Consider the following 19,191-nt stretch of genomic DNA (forward strand, 5'->3'; position numbering starts at 1 on the left):
CCTCACCCCATAACCTTGAGAGTGACATGATGAGGCTACCCGGACGAGCGCTAGAAGCCATAAACACACATCCTTCAAGGTGAATGAGCCGACCACACTGTGGCGGGAACTCAAAACACAAACACACTGCCACGATCCTTAGGGTCGTCCTCTGGCCGAGGTGGTTGGGGATTGAATAACGATGACGTAACAGATCCATCTACCCTATACCTAACCTAACCCCCATAGATATATCTGACGCTACATATAAAAATAAGGAATCTAATGGCCTATATGTGGCCTATATGTATTCACGACCTGGATGAACCTTAGATCTTTTAATATATATATATATATATATATATATATATATATATATATATATATATATATATATCTTTTTATCTATCTATTCACTATACTTAATCGCCGTCTCCCGCGATAGCGAGGGAGCGTAAGGAAACTATATAAATATATATGGATGTTGCCGGATTCCTTTTGTTCGTAGTTACACAGCGAATAAAAAGTCACTCTTAGCGATGCTGTAACATCGTCAGCTGACGAAAGCCCAGACTCGTCAAAGAATTCTATTTTCGCTTCAAAGAACCCATTCTGCCACTGCTACTGGCCGTAGCGCAGCCTTGGTGCCGCTGCAGGGACCCACTGTGAAAACAAAAGAGGTCCTGGGTAACTACCCTATGGGATGAAGACAACAAAGAGAAGACGTCACGGCGTCTATCGCTACGTCATGTCTGTTCATAACACCCAACAACCCGGGGCCGCCCCAGTGCTGGGTGGGCGCGGAGGGATAAATGAAGGGTCTAGCGGTGTGCGGCAGCTGCCGTACGTCCGTTACTTACGCAGCCACGGGGAACGTGACGCGTAGCTGTGTCACATATATGGCCTGTGGTGTAGGGCCTCTATAGTGCGAGTATGACGCCGAACATTACAAAATCAATTCAACTTCAATTCTTTTATGGACACGGGCTTATGGGATGGCCGTGGGTCAATCACACAGGAAGACTTTATAATATGTGCTATGTACGACTATGTAATATATTCTTATCATAATATATCTAAAGACGAATGTAATAGCTACTCCTACCCATCAGTGACCCTCGAATACCTTCCTCACTATTAACATGTGGAGTTGACGACACTGGGCAGGGAGAGACAGCATCTAACTGGGCAACACTGATATGCTCTCATGCACTGGACAGTAGATAAGTGAGGTCATTTTTTCAGTGTACACTGTGTATGGAAATATTGATCTCTGTACTACCATAGTACACTCTTTCAATCCATCAATCTATCAGTTTAGTGATTTATCACTTTACTCACCCTTTGTGGGTTACTGTGGTAAACTGAGAAAGATGCTGGGGGTTTCTCTCTCTCTCTCTCTCTCTCTCTCTCTCTCTCTCTCTCTCTCTCTCTCTCTCTCTCTCTCTCTCTCTCTCTCTCTCTCTCTCTCATTCCCCCAACTGGTAGTTTATAGTGGCGTCTGGGTAGGAACGTGGGGGAAGAGGAGGGAGGAGGGAGGGAGGTAATGGCGGTAGATGTAGGTGTGGGGGAGAGGAGGGGGAAGAGGAGAGGTGACACGAGCGGGGGAGGGGGGGTGGGGGGGATGTACACAAACATGTTGGGGTCAACACCATCTGCAAACACGCACATGCGAAGACTCACGTGATGTGGGGGGGAGGGGGTGGTTTAGTAGTACGTACCAATCTACCAAATTCATCGCACACACACACACACACACACACACACACACACACACACGCCTGCCTCACCAACACGACATGTCTATTCCATAAGGAATGTGAGATCTTAATCATCATCCTGCAGCAGATTACCTCGCCAGACACTGTAAGGTCTCCTGAACTCCCTATCAAATCCAGTCTCCTCCCCACCCTCAAGTCTGGCCAACAGACACCTTTTTCCCACCTCACCTCAGTATCTCATACCTTCCTCATAACACCAGCATTCATGAGAATCATGAGGAAATGTCGGCGCAGAGAGGTTCATGCTACTCATTAAATTCCGTGTTAAGCAACTGGTCCACGTACGGTATCTGCGCCCAACAACGAGGTAAGCTGCGCCCACTAATGAGAAGAGGACATTAAACAAGTTAAATTGCGCACGAGTTAGACGTGGACATAAATGATGCAAACTGCACCCCACCAGCGAGAAGTGGCCATTAATGAGATGAAGTGCGCCCACTAATGAGACGTGGATATTAACGAGAGGGTGGACAGCCCCCACACCCCAAGAACATGGAATGAGTTAAGACAACCTACTCCATAATGACTCTCCAAACGCCTAACAAAACATAGTACGATTCTTGTTCTAAAATACCAAGTCTGTATATCGATGAATTTCAATAGGTTCTATCATCAGTAGGCTTTCCACTACAAGCATATGCAGACGTCCTATTCAAATAATCCCCAAGCAGACAGCGCAATCGTGGTCATCACGTATATTACAAAAGGGAAATCAAAACAATTCAAATTCAATGTCAAAGATCTTTTGTGGTTGCCAGGTTTATTTCTGGACACTGATACAGGGAATAAACCAAGGTGTTAGAGTGTATCAAAATGAACGAGTTCCCGATACAACGTTTTCTGTCATAAACATTATACAGAAAATGTACCGGACTGCATCTTAATGGGTAACATATATATATATATATGGCCATAATCTTTTAGGGTGATAATATAGCAAGAGGATTTCCTCCCCACTCTTTAACAGCCACTGATGTCACTCAAGAATTATAATGTCAGTGTTCTGTCTCTCCTATCCGTCAGTATACGAATTTACCGCCAGTAAACTATTTCACACAAATCAGAACCTACTAAAACGATTAAGTTTCTCAATAAACATCAATCACAAATTTCAATCACAATGTAAATCGCCGTAAAAAATATATATACATCATCTCGTTCTCAAGGTACTTAAGTGTTAAATTTTACATTATCATTTGAAATGATTTTACACGATTTGTTACGAAATATAAACAACAGTATATTACAGATGCAGTATACGACCCCACCCTAATGGAATTCACCCTCCCCAAATGAGAATCGTATTTTCACGTGCTTTATTTTCTACGAAGATGAGGGGAAAAATAAATACGTGTGTAGGTCTCACTGACAAGCGCATGACGCAACTTAACCCACGACATTTCTCCAACCTACCCTGTGTCTCTGACATGTCTGACGTGTCTCCCACAACTTGTAACGTATTCTGACGGGTCACTTACGTTCTACGACGTATTTTCTGCGATGGTTCAGAGGACCGTGGGAACTAATATACCTATGGCTCAAACAAGAAAGAAACCCATATATATATATATATATATATATATATATATATATATATATATATATATATATATATATATATATATATATATATATATATATATATATATATATATATATATTTTCTTTCTTTTAAACTATTCGCCATTTCCCGCGTTAGCGAGGTAGCGTTAAGAACAGAGGACTGGGCCTTTTTTGGAATATCCTCACCTGGCCCCCTCTGTTCCTTCTTTTGGAAAATAATAAAAAAAAAAAGAGAGAGGGGAGGATTTCCAGCCCCCCGCTCCCTCCCCTTTTAGTCGCCTTCTACAACACGCAGGGAATACGTGGGAAGTATTCTTAATCCCCTATCCCCAGGGATATATATATATATATATATATATATATATATATATATATATATATATTTTTTTTTTTTTTTTTTTCAAACTATTCGCCATTTCCGCGTTAGCGAGGTAGCGTTAAGAACAGAGGACTGGGCCTTTTTTGGAATATCCTCACCTGGCCCCCTCTGTTCCTTCTTTTGCAAAATTAAAAAAAAAACGAGAGGGGAGGATTTCCAGCCCCCCGCTCCCTCCCCTTTTAGTCGCCTTCTACGACACGCAGGGAATACGTGGGAAGTATTCTTAATCCCCTATCCCCAGGGATAATATATATATATATATATATATATATATATATATATATATATATATATATATATATATATATATATATATATATATATATATAATATATATATATATAATATATATATATATATATATATATATATATATATATAATATATATATATATATAATATATATATATATATATATATATATATATATATATATATATATATATATATATATATCATGCTCTGCAAATTGGTAAAATCATGATGGAGAATGAATGAAGGTTTAAGGATGATGCGATATACCAAAGCCATTAAGAAAAGCGAAAAGTTCTGTATATTGACAAGTCTAGCCATGAAATGATTACTCATTTACATATAATACTTGATCGCCGTTTCCCGCATTAGCGAAACAGCGCACGGAAATAAACGAACAAAAACCCATCCACTCTTATACACACATATATACATACACGCACATACATATACACACATATACATACATACATAAATGTGCGTTAGGGTGAGAGAGTATCATTAAACTTTAGGGAGAATAAAAAGATATTTCGGAAGGGGGTAAATAAAGTATATACATACACGCACATACACATACACATATGTACATACATACATAAATGAAAGCTGGGGTGAGAGAATATCATTAAACTTTAGGGTGAATAAAAAGGAGGTAAATATAGTGCGCATAATATGCATCTACGTAAGACACGCAGGATAAACTTTTCCTACAAGGGTACGTTTACAGAGTTCTGCTCCCGAGCCACTTTGACAAAATTTCACATTCATTTTTTATGATGGTAGTTCCGGTCACGTACATAACACAACAGCCAAGAGCTACAACCTATTATGTAGATTAATCTACAATATAACTTCGGGTGAGAAAGTAAATCTCAAATTCAAATGTACACCGAGTACCACATGTGGCAACATTGTAAGCCCCAACTGAGTCTAGTAAGTACAAGGGTACGGGATGACCAAATTCATCATGGCTTACGATTAACAAATAGCGGACAATGACGAACTGAGAGGATGAATTCTATTTCATTCCAGATGATTAAACCATTTTCCTTATTTTTCGAATTGCTGTCCTCACCGTTCCGCATTCTTCTGACGTACAATTGGAAATATAAATCTAGCCGCCTCTACACAGGGCGCTGTACATGTGTCTCCATGGAACTTCCCCCTGCACAGCACACACACACTACCCATGTTTTGTCTACACATCTGCTACCCAGTAGAGATGTCCGCAGAGTATTTTCTTCGAATCTCACGCCACACCCTGCAAGCAAATCTACCAACGCCTTAGATTGCTTTAACCAAAGAAAATAAAAAAAAAATGGGGCATATTCGTTGTGTGTGTGTGTGTGTGTGTGTGTGTGTGTGTGTCTAGACCTGCCCCACCCATATTGGCTTTCCAAACTGCCCATGTTAGCTTCCACTGTCCAGATGTGTGTTCATACATATTGTGCAACTTGCGAACAAAGGACACGCTACCATTTTTCTACAGTTGTGGCTCCGGGACACAGCCAATCTCGTAGAATCCTAGTTCCACTACGGTCTAAAATAAAAACAACGTACGTTTAAATGCGTTTTAGTATTGACTATTGCTGGAAAGTTTAATGAGGCAACAAAAAAATGCAGTGAATCTCCCGTAAGTCAATTAATTTGTCACCCTTGTGAAAAATAGAAAATCTAATAGAAAAAAAAGGATGATCAGGTAATTATCATTAATCGGTAACATACGGTTGCATTTTGTTAATAATTCGGTCAATTCTTTAACTAAATGCTGAATTTAACAAAAGAATTACGACTAGTTATAGACGGTTTCTCTTCGTCAGCAAAGATTGCTTCAGGGGAAAAAAAGTGTGAATATTATTAACGTCTTGAAGACAAAGTTATTCATATTCCGTCTTCACTTAAAGGTCTAAAAAGACTTCTGGAAGATATTCTTGCCAATGTCAAATCGGTTACAGAATTTCAAATCATTCTTTTTAAAATCGCGTCCCCTCCTATTGATACTTTTTAAGTCCCATCATTTGGCTAACTGTCCGAAGGAACGAACGATAAAGATTACTGGCTCATGATGAATCATGAACAAAAAAAAAAGGGAAGGAAACATTCTTAACGTAATAGTTTGAAAATCAAAGTGATTACTGCTGAGCCATGTTTTACATGTAAAGATCGTAAGGAAACGTGTACGTGACCCATCCATATAATCAATGGAAGACCACTTGTCAGGAATGACTATCCTTTATCATCTCAAAATGAGTGTCACAACGCTCTTCCTGAAACTAACAGATAAACGTATCTGATAAAAGACGCGACACCCGGAGATGGTAACTGGCGAATGGTACAGTTCTAATGATAAGAACCGACACACCCACACACACACTCACACCCACACACACACACAAACACACTCAAACACGAAATTACACAACTATATAACTCATTTCCTGTAGTAAACGAATGTGCCATAACGGATAGTAAAGTCAAGTAAATCCTGCCGTACCAGATAACTTTCGTCAAATGTCGAAAGCTACAATGAATAATAATGGTCGGGACATACTTCTCGTTGCTTGACATGTACGCTACAGTACATGGGGCCATTCATCATAATCAATATTTATCCATTTTACAGTTCGTATCATTTGGGAGTTTTAAACTGGTACAAATCTACCACGAGATTTGAAGTTTAACACTTACCCGCCCTCGGTATAACTTCCAAAAAATTCATTACACAAAATCTGACGTATGAAGGCAGTTATATATTTTCCACAGTCCATTCTCATGAGTAAGATGTTATAACTTATGTGCTCTAATATAATCTCTGTGCGTAAATGCCGTTGAGCATTAAACTACCATAATTAATTCCACACCAGATTGCTTACTGTAAACGAAGTACTCAAAACGAAGAGCTCTCAATATCCGAGTAAATCACAAATTTACCTCGTAAATCTCACTTACATCTTACCGTAGTTTGCCACTGACAATCCAGCCTAAACATATATATTATGACCCCTTCAGCACGACGTTACGACCCTTAATCAAGCATAACGTTACGACCCTTTGGAGAGTGCGACTCACTGATTGCGATGGTTTGACCTTTCCAAAGGTCACACCGTCGCTCTGAGGGCAGTACTATCTTTCCGAATACGTCAATCTACTTACGACTCCGACATGCTCATACAGATGACTGATATCCGGCATCCATAAACAGCTCACCAGCCTAACCTTCAACCTTATCAATCCTTACTCTAATTCATGAGACTGTGCAGGTCGTATGTTCTTGCGTTTGCTGGTAAACCATCAAGTGATGGTCGCCAGGCCACAGTTCCTACCACTGGTAAAGACAGCCTAGTATACTAGGATATATCTAGTGTGTATTAAGTACCACTTATCCTCGGTACTGCACTTGGATATATCTAGTGTGTTTTAAGTACCACTTCTCCTCGGTACTGTTGAATACAAAAAAAAAATATAAGACCGGAAGCGTAATAAGTACACTAATTCATAAGTGTTTGTGCATGAGCGCTACTTAAATATCTAATCTTTTGAGACAAGTCAGCAATTTCAATTTACTATGACATTCTTTATCGGTATCCAGACTAGTCCACACCCCAATGTTCTACACGGAGAAGCTCACGTACAACAATTATTTAAGAACATTTAAAAAAAAAAAATCCTTAAGCTGACGTACCAACCAGAGCTTTAAAGCAGTTATATATAGAATACACTGAAGATGTTTTCATATTTTACTAAATGTGGTAAAACATTCATAATGCTGCATAAACACAGTGGAATCATTAATTAATACACTTAATTGACATCACATTACATTACTTGTGGAACTCTAGGAAAGCAAACCAAACTACGTTTGTACAGACACTTTTATTTTCATACATATACAGTGGAAATTCATGAAAAAGACTTAATCAATTATATGTAATAAACTATCCAGTTTCTTCAGTTCCATGGCCTTTAGTGAGCTTAAATACCCACTAAACTGTTATAAAATCCTGTAACTATGATCCTAATATAACATATTATACTCTGAGGTATTCCGTTATCACATTAACTGACTCACGCATTGATGGCACAATCACCACAAAGGTTAGGTCAGGTCAGGTCAAGGGTATAACAGGTGAAAATAAGGTCAACAATACATCAAACATTACTTAACAAGTCAGCACATAATTTGTTTTGCATGATTCTCTCACCAGAAAATAACTTCACATAATCAACTGTTTATACTATGGCGATAGAGCATAAGTCCTACCTAACCGGTAGTGGAAAATATAGGCAAGTGTTAGGTAAAACATAACAGTGTTACGGTCTTATCTTATCTAATGCTTGGCTATATTTTCCACGGACAGTTAGGTAACACTTTAACTACGCAGCCATTGTATAAACTACATAGGACAAGACTTTGTGTTCCTACAGGATAAGATCAGATTAAAAAATATATAAGGCTACTAATTAATCAGTAAAAAAGAATATATAATAGATATTGTGCATTTACTGTTAGATACTACAATTGTGTGTGTAAGTGGGAATAAGCCATGACAACCCGCTATCACGTTCAAGGGTAATTATGGCTAATGAAGACACACACACACTAGCAACAACTAACAGTTAATGCAATATATATATATATATATATATATATATATATATATATATATATATATATATATATATATATATATATATATATATCCGATCTTATCCTACAGGAAAACGAAATCTTGGCCTATGATCCCATTTGGAGGTGCAAGGTGACCATTTCACCTCACACTTGAAAAATCAAGTGATTTTCGGCCTTAATGTTGCTACTGGTTGATTCGAACAGCTAAAAATTCTTAAAAGCTTTTAATACTTACCTATAAAAGAAGGAGAGAGAGAGATGACCACGAAATTTCACATCACAAAAAATTGCACCACCACAAGATCAAGTGACTACGGCATGTTTACAATAAGCCAGCGTTCAAGTGTGGATTATTTATCTTTTTCATACCATAGCCATCAATATATCAGAGGAATTTTCTATCGAGATTAAAAAGTAGGATAGAATTATCATCTAAACAAAAGTTTTATCATATCCCAATAATACTAAACCAGTTACTTATTTTTTCAAATTGTTTTGCAGTATGGAAGAATGACGAGGGCAACTATGCAGAGAATTTCTTGATATAAACATTAATCCTTTAAAATCGTTTCAATATGAAATGAATGACTTTGTAACGACTTAATCCTGCATGTCCTTAATGATGAAACTACAAGTGATTAATATTAAATTTGAAATATTCCACACTGTATCCAAAGCCCCATTTAAGCAGACGAACATAAGTCAGCCTCGGTCTTAAAATTCAGCTGAAATTCGACACAAGAACTTTCCCGCGTTCAGTCAATGTCAAACGTGAATGAACTAAGTTGGTAATCATAAAAGGAAAAGTCTTGTTCGACCCAAGTAGGAATGACATTTAGAAATGTGGCGCCCATCCCCATAGCTTAGCCATTAGCAGCTTGGGCTAACCATGTTGGCACCGCTACCGTTGGCTTAACCCAGGGGGCACTACGGGGAAGTGGTAGTCGGATTTTGCCCCCCAAAAAATCAAATTCAATATAAAAAATACAACATAGTCAATAGCCCACCCTACTTACACATTCAGACACCACACACAACAAACTTAGCAGTACTGATGTATTTATCACGTTGGTAGCCACTAAAGTACAATAATAAATCATTACTTTAACGAATCAGCTACTGAACTAGCAACAATAAAGAGGCTAGTATTTTGTCTACTCAATATACTTGAAACTATACTTCCCAAATTGGGATCTCTTGGGACTAACTACATTCCTTTACATATACTGTATGGCGAGAAATGAGCCAACATGTAATAATGAAAACATAATTACATAGCTACACATACATTAATTGATATATGTAAAGGCTTTCTCATCTCTACGATGCCTTAAAACAATTGATAATTACAGGAAACTCTAAAGTGAATACCTGTAAAGAAAGGGTTATTATGGTGACACCGACAAAGTAAAGAACAATGAGTTTGTGATGGAAGACTCACAGGTTGTGGGGCTCATAACGTTCCTCCTCCTCATCACATCATATAACTTTGTTTGTATGTCTAACGGCCTGCGACCTATAAGGAAGGTCATTAGGCATGCAGACAATTTTGTTGGTTCAAGCTCTTAGTGTGTATATATGTACCAGTTGGCTATAGCAACCACTGACCACAATGTTGTCCCAATTACCAAGATTACATCACGTATCAAGTGGTTGCGTATAGCAGCTTAACAAAAGGAACAAGTAACAACCTCTTAATGTAACAACTTGATTGGCTGTTAAGTCTACCAAAATGTCACCAGGGCCATGTTGATTCTGTACCAAGCTACTTGTTTAAAAACATACGTTTTTTTCTCCTAGCCTGTGTTCTAATGAGTTAACCCAAGACTTTGGTATGTTGACAATGGGAGGTGCGCCATTGCCAAGTGTAGCGCAAGTTCCAACACAAAATATCTTTTCATCCATTAAATTGGGCGTAGACCACCTCCTTAACAGCCAATAGGAGAGTCTGAAGACGTAGTTACACGGCAGTGCAAGTCTAACCCTGGTGGACTACTGGACAATCAACAAAGAAGCTGAAAATAAAACGTTCCTTCAAGTCTTCACATAAAAACCGTCAACATACATGAATATTCTAAATACACAGGAATGGCATTTGTAAGTCAATTCAAGACATGTTACACACAAGAACAAGCAGAAATATGGATGATGGATATTAAGAAATCTGAAAACTGAGGAAGCATCAGTTAAAAGCCTTAACAATAGGTAACTAATGGTAAAACCTAATACCGTTTAGATACAATTTAAGGTCATCTGGCCATTCATTATAAGTTGATCGCAATGATAATGGTATCCAACTATCTCCGAACCTGCTGGTGTTACCGCCCTTTTATCATGGTTGAATTATACTACGTTATATCCGCTGTTAGTCTGAGGTTGACCAGGGGAGGAGGGAGGTGTGGATGGGTGAGGCGTGGTGTGGTGAGGTGAACGGGTTCTGTGGGCATTCCCGATGGCTGACGAACCCCAAACACACACACACACACACACACGGGCGCGCGAAACGTTCTGGCACGGGATGTTCACTATTTTCCTAACCATGACGCAATCATATCCTACGCATGAGAAAAAAAATAATACATATATGGCGTAAAACAAAAGGGATAAAAGAGTGATCAGAAACGATAACACATAGGGTTAATTAACATGGAGAGAGAGAGAGAGAGAGAGAGAGAGAGAGAGAGAGAGAGAGAGAGAGAGAGAGAGAGAGAGAGAGAGAGAGAGACTTACGAACACAAACAACAATTCGGGGCTCACTTCCCTTTGTCTTGACTATGGTGGCGCCACACAAGCATGTTTATTACACTCTCTATTAACTATTGGTGATGGATGTCGTATTATATCAAACTGAAGAGCATTTAAACCATTTAAAAATTAGAGCTAGTCTCATTAAATTTCTAACAAAACTCTTAAATACGCTTATCTTCTTAAAACTACTTATAAAATCATATGTACACTTATACATCAGGGTACTATCATATTACAAAATAAAACTCTTGCTAAAGTATCTTAAGATAATGAGTGAGGATATAGTAATAATTTGTACTGTATTTCATGGGAAGCGACCCTAAGTAGAGGTATTTGGCGCCCCTAACCTACACTGCAGATTACTAGGCTATGACCTAAATACATGACTTCCTACCTTGAAGCTGCAACACGACTGCCAACCTCTTACTTGTAACACGACTGCCAACATCTTAGCTTCAACACGACTGCCAACATCTTAGCTCTCACACGACTGCCAACATCTTAGCTTCAACACGACTGCCAAAATCTTAGCTCTAACACGACTGCCAACATCTTAGCTTCAACACTACTGCTAACATCTTGACTTCAACACGACTGCCAACCTCAGAACTGTAACAAAAGATAGAAATTAATTCTGATACATAATGATTTTCATGTTATCAAATATCATAAAAAAATGTTAGTTAAAAGATAAATAAATGCGCGTTCTCTTCTTAACTCCTTACAACCTATTTGTAATGTTGAAGTCATCAGCAATCAGTCAATACTTTATCGACTTTCATGCCTTTTGTTGTATATAATGTCTACTGGAGGGCTCGTCTCTGCCCTCCAGCAGTCGTGTAGATGGCACATGTCTCGTGAGCAGATGTACATGGTTGTGGTTGTGGGTATATTTTAACAACAAAAAAACCCTGGAGGACAGAGGCTGCTGGTGGTGGCTGCCACCACCAGCAGCCTAACCTTTGACAATCCTGTAGTGTTGCTGGTAGAACTGGAGCATCCGGGTGTGTTCCACCACCTGCCACTGCAGCCGCTCGAGGTCCCGTTGAAGATTCTCCTTCTCATGCGTCACGTCTGCCAATTCTTTCTCCAAATCTGACTTGAGTTTCTTCTGCAATTCGCGATACCTGCGGGAGTTCTCGACACTCTTACGTCTCTTCTCTTCGGCAGTCTGTGCTTTCTTACGTCCCCTCTCCTTCTCGTCATCTTGAACAGAAGGCTTGACCTCCAACGACTTTAATTTCTTGCCAGATGGCATCTGAGATGATGATGATGATGGGTCGTCGTGTTCATGCTTGCGCTTGCGTTCCTCTTCCTTTGCCACACTACCCACCACGTCAGCAGGCAATGGTACTATCGTTTGTTCATCACGAATCGCGTAATGACAATGCCCATTACTGAGTGGGTTTCCCATACGCAACTGAGGGGTCATCGTAAGGTTCAAAGAGGCCAGGTCATTAGTTTGGTCAACATCGCCAAGGTCAACGGTTGGGGAATATTTGATGGCCGTAGCCTTCAATGGCCGGCTCACATGGTCACTACTACTAGACAGGCTGGGGTCGATGGCGTTCACTTCCGTCAGCAACTTTGTAATGAGGGAAGAGCTTTCATCATCGCCATCCTTATTACTACGATCAGTATAATATACCAAATCAGAACATTCCACTTCCAGCAGGTCCTGGGGTATATCCATATCAATAATATTCTGATGCATGTTCGGCATGTCGCTGGGTTGTTCCACTGTAGTAAGGCGGTCTTTAGAATCACCAGAAAACAAGTAGGAAAATGCGGACATCACTGCACCGTCTTTGAACTGGACGAACAGCTGCCCAACACCAGACTGATCCCACCACCAGAGATGTCGGCCTTTTCATTGGTGCGCAGCCCCTTACGTCCCACACTCCACCGACCAATGGGATTGCAGCACAAAACGTTTCTCGCTGCTCGACTTGCCTTCTGGGAACGATTGGCTACGAGAGTGGTACCATCCCTGGTCTCGTCAATATACGTATGTGAAGACCTGCCCCACCCGGGAACCATCTTTCACAATGTTGCTAATCTTAACCAAATGATGTAAACCAGTGCGGGACACACACACACACAAAAAAAACATAGGTCTGTGTTATCATTTCAGCATTCATTCCCATTTACAATTAAATGTATTATATAAACATGACCACAATTATATTTCACCGAGATACTGAATTAAAGGTTTTAAGGGTGTGGATATTAAGCCAAGATAAAAAAAAAGTGGTGTTCGAAATTGCACCCAACAAATACATCCTTAAAAGAAAAAATCCATGTTGGATGGTTGGATCTAATGCTATAATGGAGCTTTGCAGTATCGTTAGGTTCTTCCACTGTTTCTCTGTCTTGTCAAATCTGACTGTATACGAAGATATTACCTTTGGGTTCCTATTCTGAAGCTGAAATCAGAAAGACTCATTAAACAATGCAATTGTGTTGGACATCCTAGATTCAACTAAACTTCGCTTACCAGACTAAGTAGCCAGAATGCAAAATGCAGTATGTTACCATAAAGCAAGCTGCCAGCTTTCCCCACTGTATCCTTATTTATTGTGATGCCTACTCCTTCTCTAACCACTTGAAAAAAAAATTTCTTTAATCTATTCCTTGTTGTCTTATATAGTAAGCAAGATAGCATCAGAAACCGAGCCCACAAGGAAAAATCTTGGCTTTGCTCTTGTCCATACTCTTAATGTTGTTATAGGAAGTAATGGTTTCTAGCCCTCCATATCTACTCCTTTGAGTTACCTTCTACAACACACGAGACATATGTTGGAAATGTTTTTTTTCTCTTAACTCCAGGCTTATTATCATTATTCCTTTCATGTTCATACAGTTTCCTGCCTTACCCAATAAGCATGAGATATATAAGCTGTATTCTCACTCCCAACCCAAGAAATAAAACCATTAACTATTTGAAAATGTATCCTTTAAGCACTTTTAAGATTTGCAGACTTTTGCTTGTCTAATTTTTGCATTAGTGGAATAATGTATAAAAACCAGTGAAATGCAGAAAGTATCAGTAAATAAGTTTGGGATAAAAAAACAATACTTTTTATTCAACGGTAAAAAAGTTACAGCATATACATTCATAAATACTCTTTTCTACATTATATAACTATATATTTACAATTTGCATAGTGTACACTTTAATTGCAACAGAAGCAGTCACTATGACCATTACATTCCATGGTTATGAGCTCACTGGTATAAAGAAGAACACTACTGCTGTAGTAGTACTGTCTAATGGTCATACTAACTGTTCCTAATACATCATATCACAATGTGACACCAAAACACACATTAAAATCAAATTCCCTTCTATTAATTGTAAAATCTCAATATTTACTGAGTAACAAATAACTACTGATAAATTACAAAAAAAAAAATTGTACTTCTGTTATTGGCATAGGATTTGCTTTCCAAATATTCAAGACAATGAGTGACATATAAAACACAAAATTACAATAAACACCATATACTCAAAGCCTTGATTATCTACAGCAGTTTTGACGTACTGTCATTACCCAAGACCATACTGATAAAATCTTTATTATATGACAACTAATTACAGTTTAATTATCTGGAATCCAGCTATCAGTTTGTTTTAAGAATATTTACAATATTTACATATGATTTACTGTCCATATATACACTTCCTATGAAATGAACCAAAACTTAAAATACTATCCTCAATATGCACCATTCTGATAAACCAGATAAGTAAAAGGTCAAGGTATATGTTAGTTCTGAGTGAAAGCTGACCTCTTTAATATATTCTTACTTTTGTAGGCTGCAACTTTCCCAGATGGCATATACCTCACAATGGTTTCTAAGGTGTTTTACATATTGGCTGGTATGGTACACTTTGTGGTTATTATAATCCGAAGTCAAAGTGAACAGAATGGTTATATCTACATGCTATTCCTGCCTAGCCCCAGGAGTGAACCGAACTCTTTTGGACTGTTCATTCAAGAGTATTATTCTTCCTAAAGGACAATCTTGTTGATTGGGGGATACAAATGTTATAGTTAAAATACTGCATATCAAACAACCATTACATAATAACGAAATTACAATGTGAATAACTGCTTTTACCATACTACTGGGAACAACAAAGGCAACAATGTTGATGGTGATCAGGTTTGTGGACATAATTGCAATATGGAACTGGAAACAAACATTAAATGAAACTACATTTGTACTATAACATGGAACACAACGTTTAACATTAAACTTACAACACATATGTACAGTTAACTAATGAGCAAGGATGAATTTAATGCACCTTCTGCTTATTCTTAAGACGAAGTCATAATGTCTCATATGACCATACAAAAATCACATATAGTACAATAAAATATAGAGAACATGGACCAGAAATATACAAATTAATAATCTGTAACAATCTTTAAGATTATATTGCTATCCAGGAAACAGTCCACAAAACACAAAAGCATGGTAACTTATGGATTAAATTACATAACCTTGAGTTGTGGAGTTAAAAAAGTATACATTTTTAATTTTCATAAAGTCTGAACTATGATACCTGTCACACAGGACACACATGCCCCTAGCTGAGCATATTCTTACTTCAAAACTTAACAATGGTTCAACAAATATATGCTCATAAACATGTACAAACCTAACCAGAGTTCAGCAGATGTACAAATGTCCACACATAGATAACCTGAATATATCATACCCCTATACATACTGAAGGGTATTAATAAAAGACAGCATATTTGCATTCATGCATGCAAATACTGATGTGAAATACATCTAAAACTACATGTAACTAACAAAATCAAAGGTAAGTAATACGAAATTTGAGATCATGAAATGCAGTTGAACAGATACACAATGGCATCTATACTTTGTTATATTCTGTAAACATCTGAAAATATACAAAGAACACAAAATTTTACATTACTTTAAAGGCCGGAGATTTAAAAATATACATTTAATTAATAATAATCAATGCAATGAAAAAAATCTATCAGAATCAAAATAACTTTTTCATCATCCCTATTTTCAAATAGCTGTGTAAAAAAAGTGAACAACCTTTCAGCTGTATCATCCATTTGTAATGACAATATCATACACATAACAACCTTCTTCAAGCTCATCTACAGTATAATGAATACATTCTGCAGTGAATGATATTCTTTAAAATCAAAATAAGAGGTCAATCTAAATCATTCAAAGTACTTTTACTGAGTAGAATCAGGTGTTTTACCTCTTTAAAATAACCAAATTAATATTCTATCCAACATTGCATGCCTTGAAATCTGTGAAATTTAAGGTTATTTTTTATTGGTATGCATGTTGTCTATATTTTGAAAACATTAACATTCTTTTCCCATCACAGCAAAACTTCTAAATGAGCCATAAAGAATTCAATATATATTATGTATGTTCATTATCTACTCAAAATATTATCTACTCAAAATATTCATAAATGGGTTCATTAATATGAGCTAATTTCACAATATTGCCGAGTTTTGGAAATTCTGGCTTGACCCTAAACTCTAGGGAAAATTACATCATTACTCTGGATGAAGCATAGCTCTGTAGTCAAGTTTTAGCTACCTCATTTTTTCATTTACAGCTGTGTTAAAGATCTGCATTATTTTGAAGAATTTTGAAGAACAAGTCAAATTTTATGTGGAAGATACTATAAGCTAAATTGTCTAATGTTCTTATTTTGTATTAGAAAGATCTTTAACAATATCTTGAAGCTGTGAGGCTAAGCAAAAGTCACGGCTGACTTGAGTGCGTCGGTATGTGATGGGGCAATCAATGGATATACATTCCACTTCTTGTAAAGGGCATCCAAGGCAAGCTTCACATACCTACCGGTAGAAACAAAGGTAAAAATTTCTACAACATTATGCATGGTAAATAAATCTTTAAAAAGGTCAAACTGACAAATGAAAAATTTTCTTACTAACAGAAAGTTTTCTAAAATAGTTTGGAACATCCCGTTTAGTCCATTTAACTAATTACTTCTGGCAGTAACGTTGCCATCAGTCCACTGCAAACCACAATTCTCAGTCTCATACTTTCTACTGTTCTCAACCTTACTATTTTCTATGGAAGTTCCATAACCCAATCCAAAACTAAGCAGCCAGTTTAGACTATTAATTTCAAAGCTTCTAAGATCTGTATATACCAAAAAGGATTAAAGAGAAAAAAACGTTTCAATGCTCCTACCAGATATATGATTTCCTCTAAATGTCTTAAGATAGGTACTGAGCAGTGATTCCTGTTCCTTGCCAGAAGGAAACTGCAAAAGGTGGAGGTAACTCAGAGATAATAAGTAAACAACCCCAAAACCTAACAGAAACCTTTTTTCACATATCAGAATAAAATTATATGTTTACTAAGAACGGTTCACTTAAGTTCACTTAGATTATCATTTAAGGAAAACTTGACTAAGAGGATCTATAAGTCAAAAGTGGATGAAACAAAGTGGAGGGTGAGAGGCATGCATGTGATACAATGACTAGATTGATGAGAAGCAATCAAGACAAACCATGGAATAGTCTGTAGGACTTGGCTACAGATGGTAGGTGCTGGTTTCAATATATCATACATGACAAATGAGAGAGTGTAAATGGCAAACTAAGCCATTGCTGGTTTGTTACTAAGCCATAGTTGGTTTGTTCTCAATGTTACCTCACTACAGAAAAAAAAAATTCCCACATAAACTTCCTATGGTTAAATAAGTAATGAAAGGCATAACTACAATTTTCTTTTAAAAAATATTTGACAAGAAAATTACATTGCACGCAAAATAATTTTACCACCAACCTTTTGAATGTGATTCACTGCCCTCTCATAGTTGCGAATCTTTTCATTAAGTGAAATAACAGTCACATGCGGATGAGTCTTGCAATCTAAACATAACCCTCCGCCTTGTCCTGAGGTAGTGCTTGTTCCACAAGCCACACAAGCAATCGGGGTGAAGTATCTAGCAATGGACATGCCACGGGTGCTTGCATTCATTCCAGCACTGGCCATTCCTCCAAGACTCACAGCTGCTTCTGCTGCTAAAGAGGCATGGGTAGCTGTGGATAACCTTGGTAGATCGTTGTACCTGCAAATGAACATCCAGATAGCTTGAATTACACAAAGACACTTTTATTCTTGACAATAAAAACATCTTACAAAGACCCTATAGTACTTGGCATATTTCTATTTCACGCTTGTTTACCATTTCCTGCATTAGTGATGAAGCAATAGGGACACATGAAGAAGAGGCCTCATTCACTAGTATCCATTCCACAGCTGTCATATGTATTTCAACAAAACAACACACCCCTATCCAGAGCTAGGCCTTATAGACCCAACAAGTGCAAGAAATGGAGAACAGGTATAAAAAATATATATGTATCATCCCTTGGGATTTGGAAGAAAGAATACTGCCCATGTCTCCTGCATGTTGGAGAAGGTGACTATGAGGTAACCAAGAGGAGTGGGAGCAGGAGGCTGGAAATCCTCCCTTCCTGCATTACTTTCCAAAAGAAGCAACAGAGGAAAGAGCCAAATGAGGATAATTTTTTCTCTAAGGCTCAATCTTTTGTTCTGCATGCTACTTCTTTCATGCAGGAAACAGCAAACAAGTATGAATGAGAAAAATATTTACATTTATATATTTATTTATTTTGCTTTGTCGCTGTCTCCCGCGTTAGCGAGGTAGCGATTTACATTTATATAAATATATATATCTCAGTCTCTAGTGTACAGTGAACAAAGAAGAATCTTCACCAAAGACCAAGGTAAACACTGAATGAATCTTAAACTTCACCCTACTTACTTTTGGGTGC

General features: G+C 37.7%; 2 protein-coding genes across 4 annotated transcripts in view; both read right to left on the reverse strand.

Annotated features, from left to right (window-relative positions):
• Positions 1 to 7,811: 7,811 nt before the first annotated feature.
• Positions 7,812 to 13,173, reverse strand: LOC139748284 (uncharacterized). Of its 3 annotated transcripts, none has more exons than XR_011712625.1 (3): positions 12,293 to 13,173; positions 11,760 to 11,941; positions 7,812 to 10,599 (listed from the first exon to the last, which is right to left on the reverse strand). XR_011712625.1 is itself a non-coding variant. In XM_071661259.1 (2 exons), the coding sequence occupies exons 1-2, from the start codon at positions 13,125 to 13,127 to the stop codon at positions 11,904 to 11,906; spliced, it is 873 nt and encodes a 290-aa protein (XP_071517360.1). In that variant the 5' UTR covers positions 13,128 to 13,173; the 3' UTR covers positions 7,812 to 11,903. The 3 variants fall into 3 exon arrangements, 1 of the variants encoding a protein (XP_071517360.1); XR_011712626.1 differs by having other exon boundaries at positions 11,727 to 11,941; XM_071661259.1 differs by having other exon boundaries at positions 7,812 to 11,941.
• Positions 13,174 to 14,397: 1,224 nt separating this feature from the next.
• LOC139748258 (uncharacterized) overlaps positions 14,398 to 19,191 on the reverse strand; it is a 123,697-nt gene continuing 118,903 nt past the window's right edge. The window contains exons 32-33 of the mRNA XM_071661193.1: positions 18,176 to 18,461; positions 14,398 to 17,214 (exon numbers count right to left, since the gene is read on the reverse strand). Of these exons, the coding sequence (XP_071517294.1) occupies positions 17,062 to 17,214; positions 18,176 to 18,461 (439 nt within the window). The 3' untranslated portion in view covers positions 14,398 to 17,061. The remainder of the gene's footprint in view (positions 17,215 to 18,175; positions 18,462 to 19,191) is intronic.

Source organism: Panulirus ornatus, chromosome 73, assembly GCF_036320965.1.
Source record: "Panulirus ornatus isolate Po-2019 chromosome 73, ASM3632096v1, whole genome shotgun sequence".
Classification (NCBI taxonomy): domain Eukaryota; kingdom Metazoa; phylum Arthropoda; class Malacostraca; order Decapoda; family Palinuridae; genus Panulirus; species Panulirus ornatus.

What these genes read in the sequence shown, in the direction of transcription:
- LOC139748284 (XM_071661259.1), bottom strand. Translation starts at nt 13,127, where the DNA reads ATGTCCGCATTTTCCTACTTGTTTTCTGGTGATTCTAAAGACCGCCTT. An exon ending in ACACTACAGGATTGTCAAAG is followed by an intron (nt 11,942 to 12,292) that starts GTTAGGCTGCTG and finishes CTTTTGTTACAG; the next exon opens with TTCTGAGGTTGGCAGTCGTG.